Raw genomic sequence first — 14783 nt, 5'->3', positions numbered from 1 at the left:
CCGGAGAGACGCTCTGAAGACTTGGGAAGGTAGCAGCCTTCCCAGGGTGTTTTTCCAACATGGACTAGATGACGCTTGGGGCCCCCTTCCAACTCTACAATTCTCCAAAATGATGCTCTTGTGTGGGAGGGGGGGTTGACTCAATACCAGGGGAAAGTTGTGGCTGCCCCATTCCCCCATCCAGCTCCCCATTTAAGGGAACTACAGAATTTCCAGAGCTCCTCCATTTGTGTCATGGTGGAAGGAAAACACACCAGAGAAAACAAGTGGCATGCTTGTTTTTCCCACTTCCTAAAACACAGGCAGACATGCACACCTCTGCATCCAGGATCCTGCTCAGATGAGAGAATCTTGGAAGGCATTCCTGTTCACCCCCGAGGCCCTGTGAGCTGCACCAACTGAAATCCCTAGCCATTTTGCAAGCACATAGCCTTAATGTGGAAATCTCACATGACTTTATAGAACAAAGCAATCCCAGTCAAAGCCAGGAATCCTTGATAGGCAACTACCCGGCATCTTCTTACCAACTTCTCGTGAAGGAAAGTCCACCACCTTCTGAAGCAATCATATATGGTAGATATTGCGTTTTTGCTCATAAAGAGTTGACGCCTTGAAGAAAATGTTCCAATTAACATTTGCAAAAAAAGCCTGAAACATTTCTGTTAGGGATTGTAGGAAAAGACCTGCCAAGGAAATTGAAGAATATCTTCATGTATGCGACAATGGCGGCAAGAGTCTTAATAGCACAAGGATGGAAGAACGAAGAAATCCCGACCAAAGAACTGTGGCAAGAGAAAATGATGGACTACGTGGAACTGGCGAAACTGACACACAAACTGTGTGATAAGGACAACTGTGACTTTAAAGAAGAATGGAAACCTTTTGCAAAGTATTTAAAGAAACAACAAATTGAGCTGGACTCCTTGGCAGGTTTTGAATAAACATTCACAAATTTATTATTGGTAATATATAGATAGATAAATTAAGGATCTTTACAATTTTATAGTATGCACAGATTAACATGTGCTGAAAAACCAGAGAGAGGAGCTGAGAGAAGTCTGGGGGTGGGAGGGTGGGGATCTGGTTTGGGGAGGGGGAGGGAAAAAATAGGGGGGGTGAGGATGATATGTTTTTGATAAATGGTTATGTTGAAATTCTTAATAAAAAATTATATATAAATAAAAAGAGTTGACGCTATCTTTGATTACTAACTGGCAGGCTCCTGTGACGTTGGGTTTACTTGTATGCATTGGGGAAAATCCTATTTTGTGGCCACAGGGTGCCCTTCTTCTCCCAGAGTAAGTTCCTTTGAGAGCCTACATTGCTAGTAACATGGCATAATTATTTACTTTAAATGTCATAGAATTGTAGAGTTGGAAGGGACCCCAAGGGTCATCTAGTCCAACCCCCGGCAATGCAGCGGTTCGATGGCCAAGTTTAGATTTAGTTAGGTTACATTTACTTATTTTTTAAAGGTAACTTTCCAGTCGCCTGATTTTCCTCCACACTGCTACATTAGTGGTGGCGCAATGTACGCAAGACTATATCCTTCCTCTCCATGTTGCTTTCTTCCTGTGTGTTTGCAAAGAGATGAAAAACTGCAGGAACTCACAGGAAAAGGCCGTGACCCACCCATCCCCTCCCCCCCTCCCTCCAGCCTGCGTATTCTGCTATTTCGGGCATCAACCTAATTACCAGGAGCTGTAAATTAACCAAACCGCTATCCCGCTCCAATTATAAAAGTGTCCTTCCTTGGGCCATTTGTCTTATTTGACCTTCAAAACACAATCGTACCTCAATCCTTCGGTTCTAGCTGGGAAGCTTTGCAAGTGATGTGCGCGACAGCCAATTAAAAATCCATGTGTGTGCGGGAATGTGTGTGGTGCTTTTGAAAGCTATTGTTGTAAATTCTGTGGAATGGTTATTGGAGTGGTTGCTGGTACAAAGGGCTGCTCAAACTACCTAGTGTAGGGTGTTGCCATGAACACAAAACATTCCTGAAGCTGACACCTGACCAAACCGGGGACACAACCTTGGCCTACATTTTGTATATCACTCAGTTAATTGCCAGGGTTTGGCTTGGCTTCCCGTCTTTCGTTTTCTTTACAAGTTATTTGGACGTTTTGCCAGAATTATTCGAATGAAGTATACACGGAGGAGCACAGGAAACGGCATTATGTAGATGCAGGCAAATTGTTCCATCTTGTTCAGTATTTTCTGCACCACGGGGGAGAACCTTGAGCTCATGGTTAGCTCAGTCGGTACAGTTAGAGGTCAGGGTTGAGGGTTTGAACCCCACATTGGGCAAAAGATTCCTGCATTGCAGGGGTTTGGACTAGATGGCTTTGGGGTACCTTCCAAAACTCTATGATTCCATGTCATGGTCCGGTCTATGGGCGATCGAAGTCCCGGCTGAGAACGTTGGGACCGGGGGCAAGATGGCGGCGTGGGAGCAGGAACGGGAAGTCAGGGGTCCAAGGGTCAAGAAGCAAGGAGTCACAACGTCAAGGGTCCACAGGTCGGGAAGCAAGGAGTCTAGGAGCCAAGGTCCAAGTCTGTGTTGTAATGGCAAAGAGCCGAAGGGAAATGGTGACCTTATGTCCCTTCCCGGCTCTTGCCACCAGGTGCAGTGAGTTACCAAGCGGCCTCACCTTTGCGGCCATGCCTTGCCTCTCCAGAAAAAACTTAGGAAGGCCCCAGTCCTGCGAAGCCCTACTGGTCACAGGGCCTGGCTCCTACATGCACTCCTGACACTCCAAGAGTTCTAGATTGGCCTGTGAGGCTGTTTGTTTCCCCTACGCTCAGCTCACTTGCCCCATACGTCAGGTCACAGAAAGCTAGGTGTGGCTACCATTTGCTCCCAATTCCTCTGAAAGTAAGGATTGCATTCAGTGTCTTTCCCATTTGTCCAAGACCGGTTACACCTGGAAGTTTTTGACAGCAGCTGACCCCTGCCACAAGAAGGGCTTTCTTTCTGTGCTGAATTCAGTGCCAAAAGCCAGCCCTGCTTTCCACAAGGAAAGCCGCACAGGAGTTCTTCTTTCGCAGCCACAGTCTGGAATTTTTTGCGGCCCCAACTTTAATTAAAGTTGGAGTTGGAAAGGAAGAATTCAGAGCGCGTGTCAAGAGGAAGGAGAAGAGTTTGGATTTGATATCCCGCTTTATCACTCCCCGAAGGAGTCTCAAAGCGGCTAACATTCTCCTTTCCCTTCCTCCCCCACAACAAACACTCTGTGAGGTGAGTGGGGCTGAGAGACTTCAGAGAAGTGTGACTAGCCCAAGGTCACCCAGCAGCTGTATGTGGAGGAGCGGGGAAGCAAACCCAGTTCACCAGATTACGAGTCTAGCACTCTTAACCACTACACCACACTGGCTCACTGCCACATTGACTGAGGTGAATGAAAGGCAGGCAGTGCCACCCACTTGTCAGGGACAGCTCATGAAGGGTGGGCAAGACTTGGACCTGGGAGACCAGGGTTCGAATCCCCACTCAGTCATGAAGCTTGCTGGGTGCTCTTGGGCCAGTCACTATTTCTCAGCCTTACCTCCCTCACAGGGTTGTTGTGAGGATAAAATGGGGAAGAAAAGAACCACCTGAAGCTCATTGGAAGAAAGAGCAGTATATAAACATAATAAATAATAATAATAATAATAAATTGCACTGGATGGCTGCAGGACGTCAGACAAGGGACATTCTCCTCCCTATTTGGAGGTACCATGGATTGAACTTGAGACCGACTGCATGCAAGTCAGATGCTCTGCCACTGAGGCATGCGGTTCCCCAAATTGCGAGTAAAAATCAGTAGCCACATTTCCACTGACTGAGCACAGTTCCATAGTTTAGTCATGTACACGCACCAAATGTAGAGCTCAGCCCCATCATCCTAAGGTACAGTGGTATCTCGGGTTACAGGCGGTTCAGGTTACAGAGTCCGCTAAACCAGAAATAGTACCTCGGGTTAAGAACTTTGCTTCAGGATGAGAACAGAAATTGTACAGTGGCAGCAAGAGGCCCCATTAGCTAAAGTGGTACCTCAGGTTAAGAACAGTTTCAGGTTAAGAACAGACCTCCGGAACGAATTACGTACGTAACCAGAGGTACCACTATAGTTCAGTTTTCACTTCTATTGAAACTTCCCAAACCTAAATGTGAACCAAAAGGCAGCTATCCTTAAACTTTTCACACTTTTACGAAATGGCAGTGTCATTACTGAACAAACAAAAACCCAACTGTGTGCAAAAAAAAGGGACGTTGGGGGAAATGGTCACAAAGATGTATACACCAGGGAAAATAATGAACAAATATGCATTCTGTTAGTGGAAATTGCTTGCAAAACTGCATATATTAGGAGGAATGCACACAGAAATGTCCATGCAGACATTTTCATGGGGAATCCAAAGGTGAAACTGGAATTGACAAATCTTTCCACCCACAAGGCAATGAGGCATGTTGCACCATGAAGTTGCTTTGTGGTGTGGTTCCTCCTTAGCTCCCACCTACACAGGCTCTGTGGAGCCAAGATACCTGAAGGGCATGAGAAAAATGAAAGATACTTCCAAGGATGAATGCTGCAGCAGCAGCAGCAGCAGCTGGTACTGCCATCACAACTATCTCTGTACCACAATTTTAATGCAAACTTATGATTAGATAAAACTGCCATATACTGTCAGACCACCAAGCCCAGGCGTGGAAAACTGGTAGATCTCCCAATGTTTTCCCTATTTTGCATTTTATTTTTAAATTTGTATCCTGCCCTTCCTCCTAAAGGAGCCCAGGGCAACAACCAAGAGCAACGTCTTAGGAACAATTCAAGTACAGATGGGAGACTGAGAAAGATCTCCGCTTAAAAGGCTTGCTGAAAGAGGAAGGACTTCAGCTGGCACCAAAAGAGAGACAGAGAGAGAGAGAGAGAGAGAGAGAGAGAGAGCAGAGATAGAACCTGTCTGATGTTCAAGAGGAGGGAATTCCAAGGGGCAGGTGCCACAACACTAAAGGCCCCTTTCCAACACTGTGCAGAACAGATCTCCTGATAAGATGGCATCTGCAGGAGGCAATGGGGGTTCTACTTAGCTTTCATAGTCCATTGTTGGTCATGTTTTTCTGCCCCATCAGACCTGCCTTGGTAGTGGGATGCAGAGTGGAACCTCTGCAGCTGATGGCCAAGTTCATGTGGGAGGAGGCGGTCCTTTGAATATCCTAGTCCCAAACCCTTTGAGCCTTTGTAAATGGTACCATATTGGCCTGAATATAAGCCGCACCCGAATATAAGCTGCACCTTTAAAATTGGAGGGGGGGGAAAATACCCCAATATAAGCCGCTCCCTTCCTTACTGCTCCTGGCTGCATACTGGGCAGGGGGAAGCCACGCTGTGCTGCCAGTGGCCTTTATTCTACCTTGCTCTCCCCCTTCCCAGCCTTGGGAGAGAGGATGGGGGACTATGCATGGGGTGTGGGGCGGGCACAGCTTTGCCGTGCTCCTGGTGCTGTTGGCCCTGCGCTCCTGGCTGCGTACCGTAAGGTCGCGAATATAAGTTGCACTTTAACTTTTCGCAGTTGGAATTTGGGGGGGAAGTGTGGCTTATATTCGGGCCAATACGGTAATAATCAGCACCTTGAATTGCATCTGGAGAAATGAATTAGAAGCCAGATTGGTGTGATACTGTAAGAAAAACAAATACAGTGGACCCTCAGGTTGCGAACGTTATCTGTGCGGGATGCACATTCACAACCTGCAGCGTTCACAACCCGTGTCTGCACGTCTGCACATGCACAGGTTGCAATTCAGCATTCTGCGCATGTGCAAAGCACAATTTAGCACTTCTGCGCATGCGCAACCGCCGAAACCCGGAAGTAACCCATTCTGGTACTTCCGGTTTCGGCAGTCAGTAACCCAAAAAAACACAACCTGAAGCGGCTGTAACCCAAGGTATGACTGTACCAGAAAGTATTCCGGCCACAGCATTTTGCACCACCTGTGCATTTTTAGGGTTTTTTTATCTAAGACACTCTTCCCAAACCTTGGGTCCCCAGATGTTGCTGGACTCCAGCTTCTTTCACCCCACCCCCAACAAGGCTGGCCAATGGTCAGGAACGTTGGGAATTGTAATCCAGAAACATCTGGGGAGTCAGGTGTGGGGAAGGCTATTCTAACATGTGCATCTTGCCCTTCCTCTGTAATGACATAGACCCCTCTCCCAAATGCACAGAGTTATATTTCTAAAATTATCAGATTTGGAATATGTTTTCCCAAAGCAAAAAAACCCCAACTCTTTCATGCAGAGACAGTGTGAATGACAGAGAACTGAACAGGGGTCTGAGGCCGGAAGGGCAGGGGCGAGCTATGGTCCTCCAGATGTTGTGGGACTGGCTGGGTCTGATGGGACTTGGATTCCAACAACATCTGGAGAGCCACAGGTTCCTAAAATCTGCTTTAAGGCTTGGTCATCAAGTCTGGCAACACTCTGAAAATATCTGAGTCTTTTGGAAAAACACACACATTTGTGAGAAACATCTGAAAACCACATTAAGACAAGCTCCGATTGTGATGGATGGAAAAAATAAAAATACCCACCAAATAACGAAGCAATAAATTGGGGGGGAAATTATAAAAAAGGAAGGAAAAAAGGAGTCTCCATAGCAATTTTAACTACAGGAATAAATGCTCCAGACTTGATGAATTTTTAATACAGCAATGTTGACAGATATAGAATTCAAAGGATGCTCAGATAATGAAGTTGGGGGAAGTGTCATCAAGTCTCTCCTTTAGAATACCCAAATATTTAGCTCATCCGACTGAAGATACTGTCCAGAGAGCAGTCATTCAACTATCTGTCAGGGTCCATCTCTCAATAAAGGGAAATATGAAAGGGAGAAGGAAGTAGAGCAGGTTTTGTTGGGGCGCAAGGATTCTTGCACAGAGGGGCATCACATACCTATGACATTTTCAAAGCTTTTCCCCCCAGTAGGTCATATTAGGGGGCTCATGTGACTCACCTCCATGTGTTGAAAGGTGTGGATGAGGTTGAAAAGCCACACGGAGAAGCTCAGTGCCCCCACCACTGCATGCCACTGCCCCACACAAACACCCAACACCCACCTGTTCAAGCTACATCAGAACAGGGTCCCTCCTCATGTACATGACTAGAGCTCCCCTGTATCAGTAGACAAGTAGAATGCCTCTTGGCATAGCTTTGGCATGCAGGAATCAAGGTAGCAAGGTGGCGATGTGGAAGAAGGCGGGCTTTGCCTGCGCAACCCTGTACTTCTTTCAATGTGTGGAGTGGATTGGGGGGGGACACTCTTTTTAATCACACTGTTGTTATGCAAAAATAGTGAAATACACTCAGAGTCGAGAGTGGATTTCATGCTCTTTATTCGGCTCATAGTGGTGAGGAGGAATGGAAGTTCCCCCAGAATGTCTGCTTTATATACATTATCTACACAATGGGCCCCACGTGGTTGGCTAATTCTGGGGTTCTCCTGTAGGCCAATCAGGTTGCGGATTCACTTCCACCTGGAGCTGGATTGGGTGGCTCCTGTGGACCAATCAGACTGCTGCATTCTGAATCCTATTGTTCTAGGACCAATCAGACTGCTGCATTCTGAATCTTATTGTTCTAGGACCAATCAGACTGCGACATTTTGGAACCTATTCAACTCAGTACATAACACATAGTGAAGGTACGTAGACAGTCTTACCTCTTATATACTGCATCAATCACCTGATCTCTGTAGGAGAAGACCGCAAAACAGGACGGCGACGCCAGCTATCTTCATGGTGCCACGGCCTTCATCCAGAATGATGGGCACCTCAAGGACTGAGGATGGGTCCATGCCTGCAAAAGACAAAATAAGTTTCCAGTTTCAACAGTTCCCCATCTAGGAACATAAACATCTTCCCCATACCGAGTTAGACCATTGCTCCATCTGTCTCAGTATTGTCTACACTGACTTGCAGTAGCGCTCCAGGGTTTTGTACAAGGGGTATCCCCCCGATATGCCAGGAATTGGACTGGTCCCTTCCTCATTCACATCAGGTTCTCACGCAAAGTGGCCCTCTCTGCTAAGGAACAGAGTGCCTGGCAATGTCCTCAGGGAGATATAGGGCACCTCCGGATGATGAGGCGCTCTCCAAAGCCACTGCAATCTCTGTGCTATGTCAGAGAGAGAACATGAAGAAACAATCCATTAATGGCATTCTACTCCAGTGAGATTGGGTGCCACTGGCCCCAAATGTTGAAGGGTTGCAGTTAATTGGGCACTTACATTATGGTTACCAGATTTTTTTTCAATGAATCCGGGGACACTTTATTTATTTATTTTGAAGCTGAGTAGGAATAGGGAGTCGGTAGTGGGGATGGTGAGGCAAAAGACCCTGGGCCCAAGCACACATGCATATTGTATAAAGGTGTAAAGCCCTTCTTTTGCACCCTGTGAAACATAAATGCGCAGAGTTTTTTTTAAAAAAAATGGGCAACGGCACGCTGCCCGCCCATGACTCCCCGATCTCCTCCCCCCTTCCCCCTTTGTTTTGACAGATCAGGGGAGGCTTGAGAATCACAGGCAGGTGGTGGCTGTTGCCCAGGAGGGGCCAGCCTGGTAGCGCAGTTGGCTCTGGCTGGCTTCAGGAGCTGCTCGCTGCCCTGGCGCAGGAAAAATGGTGGGCACCATGGCAGCAAGCAGCTCCTGAAGCCAGCCAGAGCCAACTGCGCTACTAGGCTGGCTCCGGGCTGCTGAGGCTGCTGCTGCCCCATTTCCCGGGAACAGATTTGCAAATCTGGGGAAGTAACGGGGACGGAATTTGTCCAGGGACAGATTTGCAAATCCGGGGACTGTCTCCGGGAACCGGGGACGTCTGGTAACCCTAACTTACATCCATCTGTGGTGGGAGCAATGGCATCAGAACAGGGAGGCCGGGGGCAGTGCGCCCTGGGTTCCATGTCTGCAGGGTCTGCAAGAAGTCACCCTGAGGGGTCTCACAGTGGCACAACCAGCCATCGCGCCACCGCAGCCACGAGCAGAGGATTCCGGCATCATCCGTATGGCACTGGAACAGCGGCGCCGGCAAACCGCTATGTACAGCGCATGTGCGGCATCACTACGTATGGCGCATGCGTCATATGTAGCGATGCCGCACATGCGCCCTACATAGCAACACCCGCCCTGGGTGTGGCAACACCTTCCTTCGCCCCTGGGTGGAAGTGTCTGCAGATAGTTGCTGCCAGGCCTGTGGTAATAGAGAAGCAATAGGACTCCTACTGTTGACCTCCAGCACCATAGTAAATGTTGGACAATTGCCGTTGCAGGTAAACTTACACATGAAATCCATGCCAACAAAGGACAAGCAAGACAGGATGCCTTTTATTTATCTTCCACACTGAAAAGACTGACCATGCAAGGACCCTTCCAGCCCAGTCTGGAAACAAATAATTAAAGATTCAATAATTAACGGTTCGAGCGTTTGGAGAATCATCACCAGTTAATGTTATTTATGGTGCATCAAGTCCCTCCATCTGACAAATATGATAATGGTGATTGCTTTCTCCCATATTAGACCCATAATGAGAGAGAATATTGTGCCAGCTCAGCTGTAACACTGTTGTGGTTCCCAAGCCCTTCATGTGGCCTGGAGTTTAATTTGTTTGTTGCAGGTGGTGAGGAGGGTAGGGCTCAAGCAAATAAGGAGGCCAAGTATTTGCAAAGACACGGAACTCATGCTTTAGAAAGAGGTCAAGTCAGGAAGGTTAAGCCCAATGCAAAAATATAATTGCTCCATCTGGTAATTGCTGGTGCAACTCTGTTGCAATTCAGAGACATAAAGGCTATCATAAGACAGTCTCTGGAGAAGTGGATTTATCTATTAAGTTTATATCTGACCTCCAGTATATCTCAGGGAGCTCAAGATGGGAGTATGTGGTCCCCTTCCCCTCATTTTACCTTCCCAACAATCCTAGGAGGTAGTATAGACCAAGTCAGAGGCAATGATTTTCGCATCTTCCCCCTACGCTTGAGGAGCTCTCCTCAGTTCTCCATCCAAGTTGCAGCAACTGCTGCCTTATCTACTGGGTTGAAGCCACCAACTCTTCAGTATTCCCAACTTTGGACTTGCTGCAACCTGCCCCTGAACCCTATCTCCTAGAGCAGAGACCAAGTGCCAAATATTTCCATATTAACAGCAATTGGGGATGAAGTGCACACATCTTCGAAAACCACATCTGTTCACAAGAGCTGGAAAATGTGCATCGACCAGATCATTGGACTTAAATGGAAGCCATTGCTCAAATTAATACTGGCAGTTTCCCATGCTTCATGCTGCATTAACCAGATTCACAAGTTTTCGTCTTTTAAAAAGCGCACAGATTAGCATGATTTGTATAAGCAACCTTCAGCACAGGGCACTTCTGTGAGGAACTGCCTAACTCAGCGATATCAGGTCAAAACAAAGAAAGTTAACCTTGTGACGTATTTTCAAAATTGCAAAAACAAAATTTAAAACCGCATAGTTCCATCTTCTAACCAGCATCGAAGAACAAAACTCCCCCATTATATAAAATTTCCCCATCTCAAAATAACAGAAGCAGCAACCACAGTAAGCAACATTAAAACCATCACATGTAAAGAGGATATTCCTTCTAAATCTATAAAACAGCACTGCTCCTAAATTAATAAAACTATTAAATACCACTGAAAATTACTGAAAAGCCTGGGGGGGGGGAGAGAGAGAAAGAATTTTACACAATTGTTGTATACACAACAGAGGAATTTCCAAACATGCTTTGTCAACAAGAAAGCATATTTTGGGGGCCCCTCCCCAAAACAAGAACCACCAGGGTAACTTATCACTTGCCACGAGTTTATTTGCAGCACTGAGACACATGCTAGCTGGCGTTTCTGGAGTTAAAAATATTTGCTATATCTAAAAAGAATATCCATCACCCAGTTACTGAGCACTAAAATTTATGCTGCGGCTGCTATTAGCTTTGCATATACTTTACAACCAGATAAAATCACATTGGTTTCTTCCCCTTTCCTCGCTCGCTAGTTCAGCAAATCTTTATAAAATATGCCATGCCCGAGAATAATATGGCTATCCAGCTTCTTCCGTTAATCTTTCGCTAATTTCCATTCTTTCAATATATCTCAAAATAGCTTCCTTGATTTGTTATTCATAGTAGCAGCTATTTGTTCATTTTCTTACAATCCTCCCAGGATACCCGGCCCGTTTCTCTCAATGCCATGACCGCACTGTAGATATTCCACCGCTAAGCAGGATTTCATTATTATAGGAGGATTTGAGGGGCAACGTGACATGAAGGTGAAGTTTGCACCACTTTAACTGTATGCAGCAGTTTCATCTTGGCTCTGCAGTCTTCTACTGCAGTCCTAGACGTACCTACTCTATGGTTCTCTGACCACAGGTTTCCCCCTGTAGCCAAAAGGGGACTGGCAGAAGCAGGAAGTGAGAAGAGTGCTGTGGTGCTCAGGTCCTGTTTGCAGGCTTCCCATTCTTGGACTTCCATGAGCAGAGCCATTTTGGACTCACAGCTGCCCATGGAGGCACAGGTCAACTCTGTGTCCAAGGCAGCTGTCTACCAGTTTCACCTGGTATGCAGGCTGAGACCCTACCTGCCCCCGGACTGTCTCACCAGAGTGGTGCATGCTCTAGTTATCTCCCACTTGGACTACTGCAATGCACTCTACATGCGGCTACCTTTGAATTAATCCAGAATGTGGAAGCTAGACTGGTGACTGGGAGCGGCCAAGACCATACAAAGCCAGTCCTGAAAAACCTACATTGGCTCCCAGTACATTTCTGAGCACAATTCAAAGTGTTGGCACTGACCTTTAAAGCCCTAAACGGCCTCAGCCCAGTATACCTGAAGGAGCGTCTCCACCCCCATCGTTCAACCCGGACACTGAAGTCCCGCTCCGAGGGCCTTCTGGCAGTTTCCTCACTGTGAGATGTGAGGTTACAGGGAAGCAGGCAGAGGGCCTTCTTGGTAGTGGCACCCACCCTGTGGAACGCCCTCCCATCAGATGTCAAGGAAATAAACAACGACCTGACTTTTAGAAGACATCTGAAGGTAGCCCTGTTCAGGGAAGTTTTCAATGGTTGATCTTTTTATGTTCTGTTGGGAACCGCCCAGAGTGGCTGGGGAAACCCAGCCAGATGGGCAGGCTATAAATAATAAATTATAATTATAATTACCCAGCCCTCTTTTTCATTTGCACGAACAGCCATGACCACGGGGATGTTCAGTTCACAGCTTTTATTAGGGGATTAAGGGTTATATAGCACACGCCACCAGCCACCCATCAAAATGCGAGAGATGCATCTCCCTGAGCCTTAAAGCAACCTCCCTGGATTAATGTTTCAGGCAGCTGCCCCTACCCAGGAGTCAGCTGGCGGGTCCACTCACAAGCACTTTGGTATCCCATAAATATAGCCCAGCAGTTCAGTGGATGGAAGGTTTAGCTCAGCCTTTCCTGGTGCTAGCATACCGTAAGATAGAACATTCTGCTCTTGCCTTCCAGGACTGCCCCAAGCCCAGGAGGGTTGAAGGAGAGGAATCTAGCCAACAAGGATTTGTGGCAATGCTTACCCACCTTCTGGGACTTGTGGGGGGGGGGAGTCCTTTCTTCAGCCTCCTTCTGAGCAAGTTCCCATCTGGGGGGCAGCTAAGTATCCTCTGCAGCCGTACACCAAGTCCTGCCACCAGCTAGTCACTCCAGTCTTCTCCAAGTGTTTTCCCCCATTTGCCAGTTTCTCCCTGCTTGCCAGACACACCTCTTCTGAATTATAAGGAGTCCTGAAGCTCAATGGTCTTCAGCTGGGTCTCGTTCCAGCCAGGTCTTGTTCCAGCTGTTTCTTATCAAGGAGTGCCACAGGGAGGGAAGTTAGCAAGCCCTCCTGATTCTGCCTCCAAGTCAGGTTATTCTGCTCTGTTTTTAGTTGTCCTCCATTTATTCACGATGCTCTATTGTTTTGCTGCAGGATCATTTTCATCAGCCCAGGGGCCATGTTCTTCCATGGACAACCTTCTGGGGGTCAGTGATTACAGAATCATAAAATTGTAGAGTTGGAAGGATCATCTACATAGCTGTCAACGTTTCCCTTTTTTTAAGGGAAATTCCCTTATTCCGAATAGGATTCCTCACAAGAAAAGGGAAAAGTTGACAGCTATGGTCATCTAGTCCAACCCCCTGCAATCCAGGAATCACACACACACACACACACACACACACACACACACACACACTCTTTTCCATCCTCCATCCAGGCAAGCAAAAAGCATTATTATGGTTCAGCAACAAGGCAAAAGTACTTAAGGAAGATCCAGAGAAAGGCTGGTGTCCTGGGAGAGGGCATAACCCAGGGAACAGTCCCAAGGGCCTGATATGGAGATTGGGGGGCCACAATCAATCCTCAGACCCGAGACTCCCCAACTTTGTTTTATTCTATTGTTCTGATGTGAGGAGTCAAGACTTGCTTTGTATCAGCTGAGGCTCCACACCACAAACACATCAATTGCAACCTAATATCCTCAGAATAAAGCTGTACGGAAACATTGATTTCTTATATTTCATCCCATGGGAGATCAATTTGATATGTGAAATCGATTTAAATTAACTTGTACTTTTCCTGCAGATTAATCAAGGTGTGTTTAAAAAAAACAAAACACGTTCAGTAAATGGGTGGTATTAATGCTAGTCCTACTCAGAGTAGACCCACTGAAGTTAATGTACATGACTAACTTAGGTTTGTAAACTTTAAGTAGGACTTAGCCGAATGCAACCCAAAGTCTTTAAACATTGCTCAACTAGACATGACAATTGGAAATCCATGACTGAAGTTCCCAGTGCTTTAAATTTTTAAAGATTTTTTTTTTTTTAGATTAATAGCAGCTGAGGCTCCTAACAGGAATTTGGAATAGGGGTAACTTATGCCAGGGTATGTGGGTGGCGCTGTGGGTTAAACCACAGAGCCTAGGACTTGCTGATCAGAAGGTTGGCGGTTCGAATCCCCATGACGGGGTAAGCTCCCGTTGCTCGGTCCAAGCTCCTGCCAACCTAGCAGTTCGAAAACACGTCAAAGTGCAAGTAGATAAATAGGTACCACTCCGGTGGGAAGATAAACGGCGTTTCCGTGTGCTGCTCCAGTTCACCAGAAGTGGCTTAGTCATGCTGGCCACATGACCCGGAAGCTGTACACTGCCTCCCTTGGCCAATAAAGCGAGATGAGTGCCGCAACCCCAAAGTCGTCCGCAACTGGACCTAATGGTCAGGGGTCCCTTTACCTTATGGCAGGGTAAGTTACACTGACTTCCTATGGTTAGGATTGCTCCGTTAGTTAAGCAAGCTTTTGTATACGAAGGCCATACAAACGAGGAATCCTATAGATGTCAGTCATTATTACAGCTTAGCTTTATTTTTCCAAGCCAGATATACAACCAGTGGCAGACTTTGGGCTTTAACATTTCAGAGGTGATGCCAAAATTCGCCTCCCCCCTCGCCTCTCACCTTCCATTTTCCCGTCATTGCTACAGCACCCCCTGCAGCAACCCTCTGAGGCAGAGTGGGTGCGGGTGAACTGGTTGCGCTCCCCTAAATCTGCCTCTGTATAAAAACTACAGTTTTTGCCTAAAACAAATTCCATATTATAATGGATAATTAAAATTCATGCATAACCTTTGGCTGCCATTCATTTAAATAATAATAATCAAAAAAATCAGCATTATTACAGGAAGAGAGTGCTTTGATTTTAGAGTAGATTTTATCTACAT

At 46.6% G+C, this 14783-nt stretch overlaps 1 protein-coding gene across 1 annotated transcript in view; it reads right to left on the bottom strand.

Annotated features, from left to right (window-relative positions):
* ARHGAP24 (Rho GTPase activating protein 24) overlaps positions 1-14783 on the bottom strand; it is a 436664-nt gene that overhangs the window by 379636 nt on the left and 42245 nt on the right. Inside the window, exon 2 of the mRNA XM_082236421.1 lies at positions 7699-7835. Coding sequence (XP_082092547.1) covers positions 7699-7714 — 16 coding nt within the window. The 5' untranslated portion in view covers positions 7715-7835. The remainder of the gene's footprint in view (positions 1-7698; positions 7836-14783) is intronic.

Source organism: Podarcis vaucheri, assembly GCF_965113315.1.
Source record: "Podarcis vaucheri genome assembly, chromosome: 9".
NCBI classification, from domain to species: domain Eukaryota; kingdom Metazoa; phylum Chordata; class Lepidosauria; order Squamata; family Lacertidae; genus Podarcis; species Podarcis vaucheri.
The sequence above is the reverse complement of the archived record's forward strand: the minus strand, read 5'-3'. Positions and strand labels throughout refer to the sequence as shown.